The 17,706-nt window shown below is 44.7% G+C and overlaps 1 protein-coding gene and 1 long non-coding RNA gene across 4 annotated transcripts in view; one reads left to right on the plus strand and one right to left on the minus strand.

Moving 5' to 3' along the window:
- LOC120852792 overlaps positions 1-7,838 on the plus strand; it is an 87,881-nt gene extending 80,043 nt beyond the window's left edge. Inside the window, exon 6 of the long non-coding RNA XR_005718648.1 lies at positions 5,845-7,838. This is a non-coding gene — a long non-coding RNA (uncharacterized LOC120852792). The remainder of the gene's footprint in view (positions 1-5,844) is intronic.
- Positions 4,455-17,706, minus strand: part of RAD51B (RAD51 paralog B) — a 610,539-nt gene continuing 597,287 nt past the window's right edge. Inside the window, exons 11-12 of one of the 3 annotated variants that reach the window (XM_040226220.1) lie at positions 16,641-16,736; positions 9,706-10,185 (exon numbers count right to left, since the gene is read on the minus strand). In XM_040226220.1, the coding sequence (XP_040082154.1) occupies positions 16,684-16,736 (53 nt within the window). In that variant the 3' untranslated portion in view covers positions 9,706-10,185; positions 16,641-16,683. Of the gene's footprint in view, positions 4,801-9,705; positions 10,186-16,640; positions 16,737-17,706 lie in introns of those variants that run through there. The other 2 variants (XM_040226222.1, XM_040226223.1) reach the window with 2 other exon arrangements.

Below are 17,706 nucleotides of genomic sequence, written 5' to 3' on the forward strand. Positions count from 1 at the left end.
GCCTCTCAGGACTCCAGCCCTCCCTTCCCCTACCTCCCCTCCCTGGTTCTTTGGGTCTCAGAGCTCTCAGCCTCTCCCCCCTCCACATTTCCCTCCAAACCCCACACTCTTTGTTGCTGAATTCAAGGTTCTCAATACAATAAAGCTTTGATGATTTGCCTCAATTGAGGAGGAATGTCAGCTTAAATGAATGAGGGTCTGAATAATAGAATTTTAAAGCAAGGTTTAGTTGCTTTCCTGTTGGAAGGCATCCTTTCCAGGGTAGAAGCTTTTGCATTTACATGCAGTTAAGAGCTCATGTTGAGAAATGGGGCAATGTGTCTTAGAGACCCTTTTACATGCTTCAACAGAAGAGCCCTTTATAATTGGCATATACTTTCTTTGAATGTTTCTGCTCCTCAAGCCTTTCATTTTTAGTGACCAACATTTCTTATCACCATGATTTTACTGGGCTTCTCACACATCCGCCACAGTTTCATTACCTAAATCCTTTATGACAGACATTTGAACTCTAAAAGTCTCTTTAGACATTTTAAGTTTTCAATTACACAAGCAATACATGAATATGTTCATGTATAAAACCTTAAAAATAACAACAAAAAAACCAAACCCTTAAAAACAACAATAAATAAAAACCTTCTAAGTAATGAAAAAGTTTCTGTGTCCCGGATTATAATGCCACTATCATTAAGATGGTACTAACGTATCATCTCTAATAAACAATCCCTCACAAAAACCACTTCTTTGGATCCTATCTAAAAAAAGGAATCATCTACATCTGATTGGGTTTTACTTTCTTGCAAAATATGAGGAGTCTCTGAGGGAGTTAAAACTCCCAGACTCTCCCATTCAGCACCATTAAGCCCAACTCCCCCCCCCCCCCCCCACCATTTCCTTACTGCATCTTTGTTACATTCCATTCCTACATTCTGCCAGGAATGCTCACTAAGATGAATGTTAACAAAGATTAAATCTAGATAAGTATACTTGGGTGTTCACAGACTGTTTCCTCTATGTTGCTGAATGTTTTAAAATGTCATAAAATAAGAAAAACTCACCAAATTCTAAGAACAGCAATATGGCCAAGTGACCCTTGAAAGAAAAAGAAGACCAGATCCAGTCACCACTGTCCTCCTCCTCCTCCTAGGGATTCCCATGCCTGTGTGGCGCAAGGCTGAGTCTCACTTATAGGTACCATAACAAAAATTATGCATGGTGTATTTCTTAGTAATGTTCACACTTTTGTAAATCCTTTCATTTACATTTATTTCCTTTGGGGGACAGGTAAGGCAAACATGGTCTACATTTTACAGATGAGGAAACCAAGAGGTTTATTGATACTACCTAATAATACTGGCTCAGTTATTAGTTTCTTACTAGGAAGCAGGCATTCTTCTAGGCATCTACATGTATTAACTGATTTCATTCTCATAAAACCTCTGAGTTACATGCATAATTTGCCCAAGATTACAAAGCTAGTAAGTGGTGGGCTCTAATATGAACCCAACAGCATACTCTTGACCCTGAGCTCTTAAACACCTACATCCTCATGTGATGACATTCTAGATGTCTTTCTAGTATTCTGAGAATGGAAATTTGCCAGCCTCCAGGGTTCATTTAGACTGTAAATGTGTTTATTTGACCTACAGTATTTTATAATTTTTGAATTACTTTCCATAATGTAAAGATTTATTTAAAGAAAAATGTCATCTGAAGATCCAGAATTCTGGCTTCCCTTGAAAAACCAGAAGTTCTGGCAACATTATCTCCTTTAAAAGGAAGTAATTAAGGTTAAACGAGGTCGTAAGAGGAGACCCTAATCCAAGGTGTCTTTACAAGAGGAGAAAGAGACACTAGGAGTGCACATAAAGAAAGGCCACATGAGAACACAGCAAGAAGGCATCCAAGGCAAGCCAAGGAGAAAGGCCCCAGGAGAAAGCACCTGGTACCTCGAGCTTGGACTTCTAGCTTCCAGAGCTGGGAGAAAATAACTTTCTGCTGTTTAAGCTCTTCTGTGGTATTCTGTTATGGCGGCCTTAGCAGACGAAGACAGCAAGGAATTGTTTTCCAGGCACCCCCCGCCCATCTGTTCTGCCTTCCCAGCCCCTGGCCCCTTTCCTCAGCACAGGTTATCACCTAACACCTAAGGGCATTTGGATCAGTTATTAAAAGGAGTGGTCAGCAGCCCAAGAAGTTCTGTTACTTCTGCAGGGTGCAAACACCACCATCAGATGGTCTGGGAGGGTGAGGAAAGGGCTGGGAAGAGGCCACTACCAGCGAGATGCACTCAGAGCATTTTGCTAAACTTGAAATGGGGAGATGCTGCCTGAAGTACACAGCATAAGGAGACTTGGGGGCTGAGATGTGGGGTATTAGCAAAACTCAAGGTGGGTTAAGGCACATTAAGAGTTATAAGTCCATCCAGCTATTACAGGTCCATCCAGGCCATTGCTTGGGTTTAGCAAACTGTTTTTGTCTGCAGAGTCTGAATTAAGCTTAAACAGTGATGGTTAGAATAATTACTGCAGAATTGGTTTCATCTTAAGCTTTCCTATGGGTCTCCTCCAGATGTTCTAGTTAGAGAGGCTTATATTTTTAACACAAAGATAGGTGGTTGTTTGCTGATTAACCCCAGAGGGGCCTGGAGAACTGGGAGAAAGCCAAACTGGCTTCTGCTCCATCTTTGCATCAACTTTCAAGCTCTTAGAGTAGTAATAACTGTGGAGGGGGGATGATGGGAGGGAGAGACATCAGACAAACCCCAGATAGGCCCTCAGATCCCAGGGGACAGCCAATAGCAAGAGACTTCAAACCCAGATTTCAAATGGAATAAGCAGAGATCTGGAAGTGATCCAGTGAAACTGGCTCTAGAATCTCATAGCAACAGGTTTAGAAACACCATTAGCACCACCTCCTCTGCCATCTTAGATTCCTAGGGAAACTGCAATTTTGTTGTTCAGTTGCTCAGTGGTGTCCGACACCATGGACTGCAGCACCCCAGGCTCCCTTGTCCATCACTGACTCCTGGAGCTTGCTCAAACTCATGTCCATTGAGTTGGTGATGCCATCCAATCATCTCATCCTCTGTCAACCCCTTCTCCTGCCTTCAATCTTTCCCAACATCAGGATCTTTTCTAATGAGTCAGCTCTTCACATCAGTGGCCAAAGAATTGGAGCTTCAGTTTCAGCATCAGTCCTTCCAATGAATATTCAGGACTGATTTCCTTTAGGATTGGTTTGATCTCCTTGCAGACTAGGGGACTCTCAAGAGACTTCTCCAACACAGTTCAAATTTTAGTCAGTAGATAAAAGTGTCAGTCATAGGACAAGGGTTGACCTGTGTTTTAATCAACACTAACATACTCAGAGCTCAGGAGAGAGCAGGAAAATACAGGGTTGTCTAGATTTCCCTTGAATTCATTTCTAGCTTCATGTCCACTGAAAGGAATATGGAAATACTGAAAGTTGAATGTAGATGTTTTGGGGTGGGTTTTTATCATCTGATGAGGGATAAAGGGAATAGTCTATAATGAATAAAAGGCGAAGCTCAGTATCACAAGTCAATTTTCTCCCTAGTCCCTCTTGACGTGTGGAATTTAGACAAGCACAGTTTCTCTGACTCAGTTGAAATAGGGCAACGCTACACATGACCAGTCTTCCAGAAGCATCAGAAAGATTTGTGAAAACTGCCAATGAAGAGCTTTGTGCATCTTGGGAGGACACAATTGGCAAAGACCTTATTTAAACAGAGTCCTTCATTTGTGTTCTAGCCCTTAGTTTGAAAGTAAATTGTTTGGCATTAACTATTCAAGGATCTGAGATCAGGGCTCCCTGAAACCTAGGTGGGGCCAGGGAAAGGCAAGGATCTGGGATGGGGACTTGGAATGCTATGGTTCATCATAGAACCAAGCATTCTATGGTTCATCATCAGGGGTCAGAAGGTCTTGAGGATTAGTTGAGCCAGAATACCTTCCCTCTCTGCTTGGTCGGCGTTCCTCAGTGGACATTTTTTTTGCTTCTGCAGATGTCTGGTTTTGGGGAGAGGGAAATTGCTGTAAAGACTGGGAGAAAGAGGAAAGTGGTGCTTCTGGTGAAAGTGTGCTTCTGGTGGGAATGAGATTTTCTTTAACTAAGAAAGGATTTTATTTCCATTCCTCCTTCCATATCACACCTCCCCCAATTTCCCTTCTATTCTCACATACATGTTAAGATCTCTTGCTTCCATCCCAGTCATACACCTCTGTGGCTGGGTACTTTCACAGGATAAGAAGCAGGATACAGAAGTCAGGGGTATGTGCACTCATGCTACGTTGCTTCAGTCGTGTCCAACTCTTTGTGACCCTGTGGACTGTAGCCCGCCAGGCTCCTCTGTCCATGGGATTCTCCAGGCAAGAATACAGGAGTGGGTAGCCATTTCCTCCTCCAGAGGATCTTCCCAACCCAGGGATCGAATTCACATCTCTTACATCTCCTGCTTTGGCAGGTGCGTTCTTTACCAACAGAACCACCTGGGAAGCTAGAAGTCAGGGGTGGGGGATGAGCAATAGTGGGGGGTCAGGCTGTGATCGGGGGGTGTCTATGGTGATAAGAAGGGGAGATAGAAGAAAGAGAGAAGGAGAATCTGTGCAGCAGTCTGGTTAAGGGTACAAACAGTGGACTATGGTTCGTCATTCCTGTCCCACTCTCCATGGCCTCTCCATGGAGTTGCCTTGGCCATATCTGCTACTGCTTAGGCAGCCATGCTTTCAGCTCCTCCTTCAGCCCACAGTAGACTGGCTGGCTAGTGACCAACGATGTTATCTGAGAAAAAACAATAAGATGAGTCCACGTCAATCATATTTTCCCCTAGGAATTCCAACTACTAAATACCAAGGAAAAATGCCAACAGACTTGGAGTTGAAAGGCTGAGGTGGACAGAGAGGAGCTCAAGAGACCAGGACGAGCATATGCCAGCTGAAGTTCTGAATAAGCAGAACTGTAGTATGCAGGGCATGTCTGCTGGGAGAGAGTTGCCTTGCACATGTATGCAGAGAGAAGCAGAGACTCTAAGGTAACGAAGCCCCAGGGTTGCCTTTGCTCCTCAAGGTTTTCCAATTCCAAATCCCTTGTACCCTTAACAACATCTGTTCCCTTTTACATGAGTAACTGAGTTTCTTCTCAATGGAAAGAGCCTAACTATAATCGTTTGCTCAAGTTCTTGTAAGTAAGCTGAAATTGAATTATTATCTGAATACATTTGCTTTGGGGAAAAGGAGTAGGTTGATTCCCTTCGCAAACATGACCTACCACCACGGCTTACTTGGAAGCATCTTGCATTCTTGAGATTAGGTTTTAGGCAGGAAATGGTGTGACCCAATTTCTCCTTTTGTTCTTCCGATGTCAAAGCAAGTCAAAACTACATTTCAGTCCTGAAGAAAGGAGATCTTGGCATCTACAAAGAACTGGTTTAGTCTAAGAAAGGTAGGACCTTTTAAAGTTACTAAGATCCATGTCAACAAATCTCTCAAAGGGAAGCTTCAAAAGCACACATTTTTACTTAGTTCAAAAGAGCAGAGAGGTGTGGCAGCCATATTGGTTCACCAGCGAGATCTCATGAATCATTTCTCATCTTGGATTTCAGGGCTCAGGAGGGCTAAACTGGAAGGAAAACTGAGAGCAGCTCTTGTCAATAGGAGACCGCAGCCATTATGTCCACAGCCTCTTGGAAATGTCCCCCAGCAAGGCTGCCATCAGCACTTGACTGGAAACACATGGACGCAGCCCGCTCAGAGCAGGAATTCATTATTGGAAGAATAATAAGGGAAAGTTTCTTTTTTCTTCTCTCTCTCTCTGCTGCTGGGAAAGCTGCTTTCTGGAAAAATCACAGGGCTTAGAGGGAATTTGAATCATGTCTGGTAACAAGGGACGGAATGGAGGCAGAAGGGCACATTTCCAGAAGTCTTTTCACACCAAAGCATGATGGTCCTGGGCAACTTAAGGTGAGTCGTTCTGTCTTAGATATTTAAATTGGGCCATGGCTGCCTTTAACCCATTATCCTTTCCCAGAGTTATCAGTATCGATAGCTTAAGGGAAAAGAACCCAAAGTTAATTGATTTTTCTTTGCTACTCCTCTTTTTCAAAAAGGTCACCATTTTGTGGACTAAAATGGGCTACAAAATTATTTGGTCTTCAGTTCTCAACTCTACCGCATAAGTTTTTGCTAAATGCCCAGTAATCCAAGGGAAAGGAACAGGGGTGGATGTGAAGGAAGGAGATGTTTACCACTTGCTGGGTCTAGAGTATGTGGCAGACATTGCAAGTGTTTACCAACCTCCAGTTCTCCTTTCCTTCCCAATACAGTCGAAGTTCCCAGCTCCTTGGAGTTGGGGATGGGTGGATGCATGATTACTTGGCCATGAAAGTGATTATGTGTTGTTTCTTGGAAGAGGCACTTAATTGCTGATATACAACACCTCCTCTCACTGGCAAATGTGAAATGCACATTGATACTGAATTAAAGAACTGAATCATCACACAGAGGACAGCCTCCTGGGAGGGTCTCAGTTATGCACAGACGTGGTTTTAAGTCACTGAGATTTCAGGGAGTTATTTCAGTAACAAAACCAAGTCTGTCCTGACTTGGGCCCACTATTGATTGGTCTCCTCTCCTCCAAGTTCTGTTTGGAGTTCTGGAGCACCTGTGCTACATCTGAATCTCACCTTCAGTGAAATTCAGAGAAGTAGGCCATGTGCTTTCTCTCCCACTTAGGCTATTCATCTGAGAGGAGTGATGGACTGTTCCGCTCCATCTGAGCAAAAGTGGCCTCTGCTGAATTCTGTAATGGAATATAAAGATGTTGCTCTCATAGCCATCAGATAAAAGTCATGGTGATAGTATTAAAACCAAAGCTTAGGGAAAAAATGACACTCCCAAGTGGTTCTAAGACCACGATTTTTTAGGTCAGAATCTGATATTTTGCACTTCCTCTTACTTTCATTCCCCTCTCCTCCATTCCCTAATCCTCATTGCCAACCTCCAGAATTCTCATTTGGCAATCCTGGGTTTGCAGGACAAACTTCTACAATCCCATCTCCGGGATTTGCTCACAACATCAAACTAAAAGACATTAGGCATAGAGTTTGCTACTTCTGGGTTAATTCAAAAGTGTTTACTCCATGGGCTGCCTGGGACCACACACTTCTGAATCTTCACCAGGACTACAGCACATCAACAGAGCAGGTAGGATGCTAGCACCTTAGGAAGACAAAAGTTGGACTTTGCCTTACATATGTATAGCTACATACATCCCAAGAAATTATTGCATTACATCCAAGTTCAATAAAAGTAATTAATAATACAAGATGCTTCACTAGCATTCCATGAGTGGTACCAGTCTGGCAGATTTTCAGCTCAGGAGTGCCACCTGGGTCTTCTTCCTTGTGAATATTCCCTGGGGCAGCCTTCCTACGCATGTCTCCCCATTTTTAATAAAAAGAAAAGAAGGCAGTGATAGATCCTCTACCATAATCTCTGCAGTCACTTCTCCTGGAAGATCCCACTACCAGTCCTGCTCTGATGATTCTTTTATTTGGAAAATATTCACTGAATTCCTACTATGTGTACAATATTGTGCTGAGTATGTTAGTGAGGGTGACTAAGAAAGGTTGTAACAGGTATGAACAGAAAGAGTACAGGGGTGAGGGGAAAGAGGGGAAGAAGCAAGACTGCCAGGGTTCAAATCCACATTCCATTACGTTCTAGCAAGAGACAACTTTTCTTGCCTCATCCCTCATCTTTGAAGAAGGAATGACGTAAAGGAATGACCATGTGAGACTGTGAGGTGGTAAGATAAGCGGATGCAACTACAGTGTGTGTGTGTGAGAGACACACAGCAACACTGAGTGTTGGCACGATGCGGACAGTGCTTAGGTCCTTCCTTGGCAGCTTAGTTTGTGATGAAAGTCCTGGTGGACCTTGGAGCAGGAGAGCACAGGGATTGGTTTGTCTGTCAATCACTGAGCAGAGAGCACTGTCTTACTGTTTTCTGGGGTCAAAAAAAAAAAAAGCCCTTGGGCTTCCCTGGTGGCCCAGTGGTTAAGAATTCGCCTGCCAATGGAGGGGACATGGGTTCGATTCCTGATCTGGAAACTAAGATCCCACATACCACGGGGCAACGAAGCTCATGCGCACATCTACTAAAGCCCCTGCACCTAGATCCCGTGCTCCACAACAAGAGAAGTCATTCAAGTGAGAAGCCCGCACACCACAACTAGAGAGTGTTCCCTACTTACTGCAACTAGGGAAAGCCTGCACGCAGCAACGAACACCCAGCACGGTCAAAAATTGAAAAGAGAAAAAAAAAGAGTGACCTCAAGTAGGAAGCTATTTAATCTTTAACATTTGGGATTGAGATACGTTTTCCTCATTCCTTTCTCAGACATTCCTAAGTGTCCTGTTTAATGTGTGAACTGCTTAGCTTTTCTTTCTTGGTGGACAGTGAAAGTGCAGAGAGAGCGAATTCATAGTTACAGAGAACAAAATATCTTTCTCAACTTCCCAAGTAGTCCCTGGCTGTTTCAAATTAGTCAGCTCATCTTCAAGAATTCATAGGAAATGTACATTGAATCAGCTGCAAAAACTCAGCTTGGTTTTCACAAATGTTCTATTGAAGACCACAAGCTCTCCAAAGGCCCCTCGCTCTGAGGGAGACAGATGGCCACAGTCTGGAAACTCAGTATCCTCCACCTCTTCCAGGTCCAGCACAATCTTTCTCACTCTCCAGTGCCCAGTACCTTGTTTGCTCTCCAGGAACATCTTCCTTGATTCACTCCAGCTGCACAAAATGTCCTTCCTTTGCCCTTTCAGCCTGTGACTTGGGCGTACATCTACCATGTCAACTTTATTCTGCTTTATATTATAGCTGGGAGTACATGAGTCATTTCCATTCCTCATAATACACATAACCTATGTTTCTGAGCTTTGCCTTAGCATTTGGTACGTGTTCAACAAATGCTGAGTTTTGTTAAAAGACTTTGTCATTTAACCATTCTTTGCTGATCAGGTACCTACTTTGTGAACTCTGTTGGGCATTGATGGCAGACATGAGATAGGATAAAACTTGATTCTAGCACCCAAGGCATTTATAAACCTCTGAAGGGGAAGCAGATACAGAGTGATTTTATAGAGGACAGCCTGAGTGTCAGCAACAAGTTGGGGGAAAGAGGTCTCAATGCCAAAGGCTGGGAAGATTTGATGCCTGGCTTTGAAGGGGCTGAACCCCCCAGCTTTGATGCTTCATTTGGAAACCTCATGCAGTGCGAGGAGTAGGCTGGGTCTTCTGCTGAAAATGACTAAATTATCCTATGGGTCACCAATTGATTGATTTGCTCATTGACTGGCCCAGCCTTAGGCTTTAAATATAAAGAAATCATTTCATCCTTTATTAAACACTGCATGAATCTCACTCTTTGTCCTGCAGGGCTCTACACAATATACCAGTGAAACTTGAATTTACACCACAATACATGTACCACTAATGACCTTCCAAATGCCACTAATACCATACGTGTCCTGCTTCTCAGTTGGATCCGAACCTGTCAGTGAATTCTGAGCCCACTGACCTCCCTTTGACACAAGAGCAGACCCCCACGCCCATGCCCTCCCTCAGCCTCCCTCATCCTTCCAAGATTTCATTTCTGAATCAGTTACTCTTTGGAGACACCAATTCCTTTACACCTACTCTTTTTATTTGGTGGACAATACTTTATTCGGAAATGTTCCCTCCTGTAATTACAAATCCTGTTAGTCATCCTCCTCCTCTCCCCAGGGGGATTGTGGGCTTTAATTAATTAATGTGGTTAAACCGCTTTGAGGTGCCTGGTTGAAAGGTGCTATATAAGTGCAAATTATTATTATTATGGCTGTTGCCATCCCATGGCGGCAAAGCCTTCAGCCCCAAGCATCTAGAGACCTGAACAAAGGCCTCTTCATCTTCACCTTCCCTGCTAGGTCTGAGATGGCTGGCTCAATGGTAAAGGGGTGGGGGGGCAAATCTGTTACCATCTCAACAGCAATCAACTAATTAATCCCCATTATGTTGGCTTCCGTTTCCTTCTTCCAAGCAGCCCGGTCCTGTTTCATTTCACAAATCACGCCCCCATCAGCTCGAGACAAAGGTCATAGTGTCCCTATGGCCTCTGTTGGTCTAAAGGAAAAAAAAAAGAAGAGAGGGAGAGAAAGAATGTTTGAAAAACCATCGCTGTCATGAAATGCACTAGCTTCTCACCAGCAGTCTAAATAAACTTCTCCTTCTGGTGGCAGTCCTCTGACATGTGTACCTATCTATCTATTACGCAGGGAGCCAATGGCTTCGTAAACCAGAGATACCCAGAAACTCAGCACAGGTGTGGGCTAAGGCCCCACAGCCCTGGCTAGACGGCCGATAGCTGTAAACAAAAGGGGAGCCTTTCTGGGCTGGGTGGGAAGAGGTCATCCAGAGATGCGGAGCCCCCCTTCAGCTTCCTCTACTGCCCCCAGGTTTCCCCTGAGAAAGCCAGCTGCCATCTGTAGCCAGGAAGCCCTCACAATGGCTGGGGGCTATGATTTAGATGTTTTGTGCTACACCTAGCACACCCCAGCCCTGAACAAATGCCTAGGGCTTCCACTGCGATGGGAGCCATTGAAAACAGCCCTGTGGGGCAGACCTGGCCTCTCGAGGGGATGCTGCTGACCAAAATGCTCCTTACAAGGTTGTGCCTCAGACCCTTTGTTAGCGTGGACGTGGGCGAGCCTCAGGGGGTCATGTCTTCATCTGCCTCCATTTATCCTCCCTATTGAAGGGCTCCTTCAGGACATCGGTCAGTCTCTGTGGGAAGTGATTTGGAGAGCAACAAAGGAACTTGGGCCCTTTGGGGGGGGCCTTCAGAATTCAGTAAACATCTGGACACGGAAGGCCAGGTTCTCAAGCAGTCTAGCTGTGGAGATGTCAAAAGAGAGAAAGAGCTGTGTGTGCAATGCAAGCTCTCAGTTCTGTGGCGACATTTGTTGTCGAGAAACAGAGACACCCCAGTAGGTATATAGGAAGATTTTTCAAAAGCTCCCCTGTTTGTCAGTTTTTGTGAGTGCAGTGCACTGTTTGTCAGTTCTCATGGCATGTGTGAGGAAACAGAAGTTTCACATGGCTAGGCAGCAGCATGTGATGGATGCTCTGATTCTGTGTGGACTATGAGTAACCCAAGGTTGCATAAGCCTGTCCTGGGAATTGGTGTTAAGCGTTTCTGTTATCCTCGAGCTCTGTAAAGCACTTTCTAGTCAAGGTGATTTGTTGGCTTCTCATCAGGAGCACATTTTAATTGACAAAAAAATGAAGTACTGAGGCTAAGTGATTTACACTTCATCACATGATAAAATTCAGGATCTGAACTCTTGACTCTCAGAGTTCCCTTTATTGTTGAATCAATCCATTTAGAACACATTAGTCAGCATGATTCAACATGAGTCACACGGCACTAATCAGCATTCCCCAGTGTGCCCAAATCTATCCTCACACAGCAAAAGAAACTGGCCTCTGTCAAGAGACAATGGAATGCCATTTTCGTCAGTATTCAGGAGCTGACATCCAGTTCAAGTCCCTTGTCCTCTCAGGAACCTTCCTCAGCCATCCCAGATGGAACGAGTCCTATTTCCTCTATCTTTTCAGATCCCTTTGTTTGAGCCTTGATAATAGGTGTGGCAGTTTGCTATTTTGTTTTTAAGCTAACTATTTAGATTGTCAACTACTAAAATAAGGGATTTTTTTTTTTGAATCAGACTCTCTATCCTGAGCACCATGGTTTATATGCAATAGATGTTCAAGAAATACCTGCTTAACTGAACTCACTGAAATGGAGCCTAAGTCATATTCCAGAAAGAACTCCAAGTCCTTCTGGAAGAAGTTTTCAAAGAAAATCAACAACCTGAATTGATTTAACATCTTTGGGTATTATTACCTGGGCATTTTCACAAATGCAAATTGTTAACTCTGCAAAGATAGCCAAATGGCTTCCCAGTTCCAGAAGTGGAGTATGGATCTATTCTAACCATAGTCCAGGCCTTGGAATAAGTTTTTCTCTATAACCTTATTCATTTTATTTCATGGTTTTTTTTGAAGGTGGAGACAGAAAAAACATTTTGGGAAAAAATGTGTTTAGTCTATGACTTTGGAACCAAATTTATACTCTGCTTTGTGCTATAAGCACTAGCTCTTGTTCAAGTATTTTTCTTGAATAGCGCACAATAGCAAAACACGTCCTAAGTTTCTGCTTGACAGAGATTTTGTTTTGGAAGGGGAACCAAGATTTTTGGGTGTTGATCTTCGGTGGCATTGCTGACTGTGATACTCTACTACTGTTTTAGACTCTATTAAAGAATGTCCTGATACCATTTTAAACATACATTTGTTTTTTTAAGAACGGAAAAGAGATTTATCTGAGCCAAACTATTTTCCAGGTAACTCTGAGAAACTGCAATATTTATACTGCATTTGGACATTATGCGACAAGTCCAGCTCTAGGGTCTGTACTATTGTACCCTGGGGCCTAATCTCTGCAACTATGCTCCTCTGAATGAAATGTATCACTGAATATGCATCTCTTCTCTCTCTCGTGATAATAGAACTCCTCACATTTGGCTCAGCACATGGCCACTGAGATTAACAACTACATTTTCTAGCCTTACTTTCCATACATCTATAGATTGGCAGAAATAATATGTGTAACTTCTTGTTAATATCCTTAAGGGAGGGGGCTGCCCTTTCCTCCTATTGAATCTCTGCCCCACATAACTCCTGCTGCCTTGATAGAGGACATGATAGTGAGCCATTTTGGATCATTACAATGAAGGCAGCCTCCCAGGCATGCTGGAGCAACAAGAGAATTGCCAGGGTCTCCGGACTAATATCGGAGAAGGCAATGGCACCCCACTCCAGTACTCTTGCTTGGAAAATCCCACGGACAGAGGAGCCTGGTAGGCTGCAGTCCATGGGGTCGCGAAGAGTCAGACACGACTGAGTGACTTCACTTTTACTTTTCAGTTTCATGCATTGGAGAAGGAAATGGCAACCCACTCCAGTGTTCTTGCCTGGAGAATCCCAGGGACAGCGGAGCCTGGTGGGTTGCCGTCTATGGCATCACACAGAGTTGGACACGACCGAAGTGACTTAGCAGCAGCAGCAGCTGGACTAATATGTGGGGCTGAGTTGCTATATCAGCTCTGGACTGCATTCCTCCATGATGTTACATGAGAAAGCAGTGAACTTCTACCTTGTACACCACTATTGATCTAGGTTATGTTTCTACCCAGCCAAATTTATGATCCAACTAAGGAAATTCCTTGAAGGATCACTATATCAATGTGACTGATCCATCATAGCTTAGGATTTCACGATTCAAGGTTCAGAATGGGCCTAGACTATCCCAATGGAGGCTTATGAAGCCCAAGAGGTACGTTGTCACAGGGGCTGCCATGATGGGAGACAAGGGGGCCCAAACTCATTTCTGATTTTATGAAAAATCACAGGAGCCCAGGCTGAATATTTGGAAATGGCTACAAACCCAATTCTGAGGCAGTGAGCATCACTTCACCTTTCCGGCACTCAGTCCCCTCACCTGAAAATAAAGATGAATGGAATGAAAAGATCCCTTTCTGAGAGATAGAGGAGTAGAATAATTTAAGAGGAGTAGAATAATTTTTATCAGTTAATCATGTAACTATATGCATAAAGCACATGTGAAAGTGGCTCAGTCGTGTCCAACTCTTTGTGATCCCATGGACTATACAGTCCATGGAATTCTCCAGGCCAGAATACTGGAGTGGATAGCCATGCCCTCCTCCAGCAGATCTTCCCAACCCAGGGACTGAACCTGCGTCTCTTATGTCTCCTGCACTGGCAGGTGGGTTCTTTACCACTAGCGCCACCTAGGAAGCCCCAGGATTGATATACGCAGACTGCTATATATAAAATAGAGAAACAAGAAGTATCTACTGTATTGTACAGGGAACTATTCTGTATTGTGTAATAATCTATAAGGGATAAGAATCTGAAAAAGAATATATATATTGATATTAATTTGCTGTACACCTGGAACTAACACGGGCTTCCCTGGTGGCTCAGAGGTTAAAGCATTTGCCTGCAAGGTGGGAGACCCGGGTTCAATCCCTGGGTCGGGAAGATCCCCTGGAGAAGGAAATGGCAACCCACTCCAGTATTCTTGCCTGGAGAATCTCATGGATGGAGGAAACTGGTAGTTTACAGTCCACAGGGTCACAAAGAGTTGGACACGACTGAGCGACTTCACTTGGAACACAATACTATAAATCAACTATATTTCAGCTTAAAAAAATCTGACAAAATGTTAACATTTGTTAATTCTGGATGTTAGAGTCATGGGTTTGGCTTTACTATTTTCTGTACTGTTACATACTTAAAATATATTTTCCACATTAAAAAGAAAATCTGTCTTTGAGGCTAACAGCGAGAGTGAAAGAAGGGACCAAAAGCTGAGGGCCAGTGTGGGACGCTGTCATGGACGGAGGGGATGTGGGGCCAAAAGGGGCAACGCTGCGAATGGGAGTCCTGTGTCCTCTGCCCTCGGAAGCGCCTCTTGGAGGGGCAGGCAGAGGCAGCTCAGGACAATTAGACAGGCATCTGCAGCCCTCTCTTCCATGCCCCGTGACAGCTAGTTCACTCTGCTCCGCTGAATCCCAGGGCTCTCTGCCAGGCTCCCAAGAGCATGCCAGGCTGTGCCAGGTGTGTGGGTGATATTTACCAGGCAGACACCTCCATACCTGGATGGATGGATTCAGACTGAGAATCTTCTGGGTCACTCTGAGTCCACTGGGCAGAAACATTTAAATGGGCTACTGATTGTAACTGAAATCTGATGAACTCAGATGGTGGTATTTGGGGGCAAAGAAGTTTTCAATGAATCATCCAGTTGGCTCAGTGACTAAGAAAATGGGGTGGAAGAATCTAACCCAACTTTGTGACAAGGGAACAAACAGAGGAGATTAATGTCTTTCCCAGTGTGCTTCAAAAAAGCGATCAAACAATCATTTTTGACTTTACAAGGAAGATGAGGCATATAGCTTCCCAGCTCTCAAATCATTATTTTTTATTTTCTGAGTCCCTATATACTGGGTAGTTGGAAAAACAGGAAACTAGCTTTGTTTCCAGAACCTTCTCTGGACCTATCTCAGGGTGCTCTGGGCTCCCCTGAGGTTTCCCATCCCAAAGTATATGCTGCTTATTCAAACTAAACTAATAAAACAGCACCAGAATCAAGATTCAACCTGCCTGACCTGATCTTTATTTTTTTTAAAACAATTTAAAAGCACATAATTCTGCCCTGTTGAGAAACTAAACCATTGCCCTCTATCCTGTTCAAAACAACTTGGTTTTTGTTTCTCAAACACTTCCTAGATCCCTAAGTAAAAGGAGACTAGAGAGCCGGGAAGAGTGATCAAGGAGGACACTCCCCCGACCCAGACTCCAAGCCCACTCCTGCCTTTTCCCTGGCCAACCTCTCCTAGGGTATCCTCTCTTTTGCCAAGTTGGCAGGCCTTTATTACCCATGAAAGCCACAATGGCTCCAGGAGACTCAGGCTCTGGGTTGTCCCTTCGCCTCCTGTGGCATCAGCAACAGTCTGGCTGCTTTCAGGGACAGAATCATTATTCCTGGCCTTGACACAGAGGTCCAGGGGCCCCAGCTGTGCTCTGGGTGGCACAACATTTGGGGCTTACTGGGGAAGCAGAGGACATGACCAGAATAGATGTGGATCAAGTTGGATTTCAGAGTCAACACTCCCTTCCCATCTGCAGCCATGTGGTTCTGTGGACCCACTCCATGCAAGCCAAATCCCAAAGCCAAGTCTCGCTTTTCCCTCTCCTCTCCACTAGGTCCTGGCAACCCTGGGCCTCACTCTGAGCTAGTCAAACCTCTAAGCTTTCCCATTCACTGGGCCCTGGGACTTCACGGTGAACTCTGGGAACAAAAGGGAAAATGGATTAATGGGATCTTCCTTGACCCCCTTCCACCTTTCCCAGTTGAGTAGCACAAAACAGCTGAACTCTTCCTCTGCTGGGACCTGGTCCCTTTCAGAGTCTGAACCATCAAGAAGCTGGGGGCTGTGATATCCCCCTCCTTGGGGGCCCAAATGTTTCCAGGGTCCAGGGGCCCAAGTATTTCCAGAGTCTTGAGCTCAACCAGGAGAGGCCAGGATCCTGGACCAGTGGGAGACAAAGAAGATGCGAACAACGCAGTATTACCATGGTAACAGCCTGAGCCCAGCAGCCTCCTGAAGATGCTGGGGTGGCGGAGGGGCGGGGGGGTGGTTTCTTTCTTTCTTTTTTCCTTGCGAAAGGAGAATAGTTCCGCTTTTTATTTTACTACAACAATAGCATGGATCGGCTCCTTCAAGTGTTTCAAAAAGCAGCCTGAGAAATCTCTAACCAAGCCCCTCAGTCTCCCCAGCCTGCCGTTTTATTGTCCCTCCCATCCCTGTGAACAAAAGGGCGGGAAGGCTGAAAGGCCCCCAGTGGCAGGCTTGTTCTCAGCATCCTAATCCTTGAGAACTGGGGTGGGGCGTGGCCTGCGGAGCCGGTAAATCCACTGTGGGCCTCACCTTTTATTCTCTCCCTCCCTCTGCTTCTGCACTCTGGAGCTCTTCAGGTATTATAAAACCTCCTGGTTAGCAGGCTGGTAGGAATCTCGGGGCTTGCTAAGGGGATAAAAGGCACCCAGCGATCATTCCCAGATTCACTAATAGCTCTGTCCCTCACTCCCACCCCCACCCCCGCCAAAAGCCAGGCTAGCCTATTTGGATTGTTTTTTTCCTGCCACCCCAGGCTGGCTCCATTACAAAGACGGAAAGTGGAGCCACAGCCGCTGGCTCTTCTTTAGTTGGTAACCCAGGAACTGCCCTCACTCTTCCAGCCCTTCCCCTCTCTGTCTCTATGCCCCTCAGACAAGGATTGTACATGCCCCCACCTCCCTGCAGCTGTGGGTGCCAACCTGCATGCCACTTCAGGACTATCACGCCAGAGCAACCTCTCACAAGAAAAGCTTCTTGGCTTTGACTTCTGAGACCTTTCCAAGGTTATCACCGAGGGATCAAAGGTTTCTTTGCTTTAAGCCTGGGAAACGGCGCAGGTGTTTTTTAGCTCAGTCATCTGTTAAAACTGGGGGGGAATAAGCTTTTACCTTCCAGGTTGTGGAGATCTCAAGGGTACAATTCTACTGTGCTCAGTGAATGATAAGTACATCATCTCCTCAGAGAATCAGAGAAAGGTGAAGTCGGAATGCCTTTAGAGATCACCCAGGCTGATGACTACAATCCAATGAAGAAAAACATTTTGCACTGCAACCTCTATACATAAACTCATAATGCATGTACATGCACACACAATCACACAAGAAATATTTCACAAAGCAGTACAACATATGTGATATAATGTTATTTTCTATTCTCTTTTTTTTTCCCCCATGCTGGTTGTGATTCCTTATTTCATGACCCACCAATGAGTCACAAAACAGTTTGCAAAGCACTGAGTCAAGGTCAACATTGTCTTTTTCAAGCTGACAAAACTAGGATTCCAGAGATTTTCTCAAGAACATACCAGAGCCGGAACGGAAATCCAAGGTGGGTCTAATACAGGAGGGGCCCCCATTTTTCTGAGGATCAGAGCTCC

Source organism: Oryx dammah, unplaced genomic scaffold (genome assembly GCF_014754425.2).
Source record: "Oryx dammah isolate SB20612 unplaced genomic scaffold, SCBI_Odam_1.1 HiC_scaffold_26, whole genome shotgun sequence".
NCBI classification, from domain to species: domain Eukaryota; kingdom Metazoa; phylum Chordata; class Mammalia; order Artiodactyla; family Bovidae; genus Oryx; species Oryx dammah.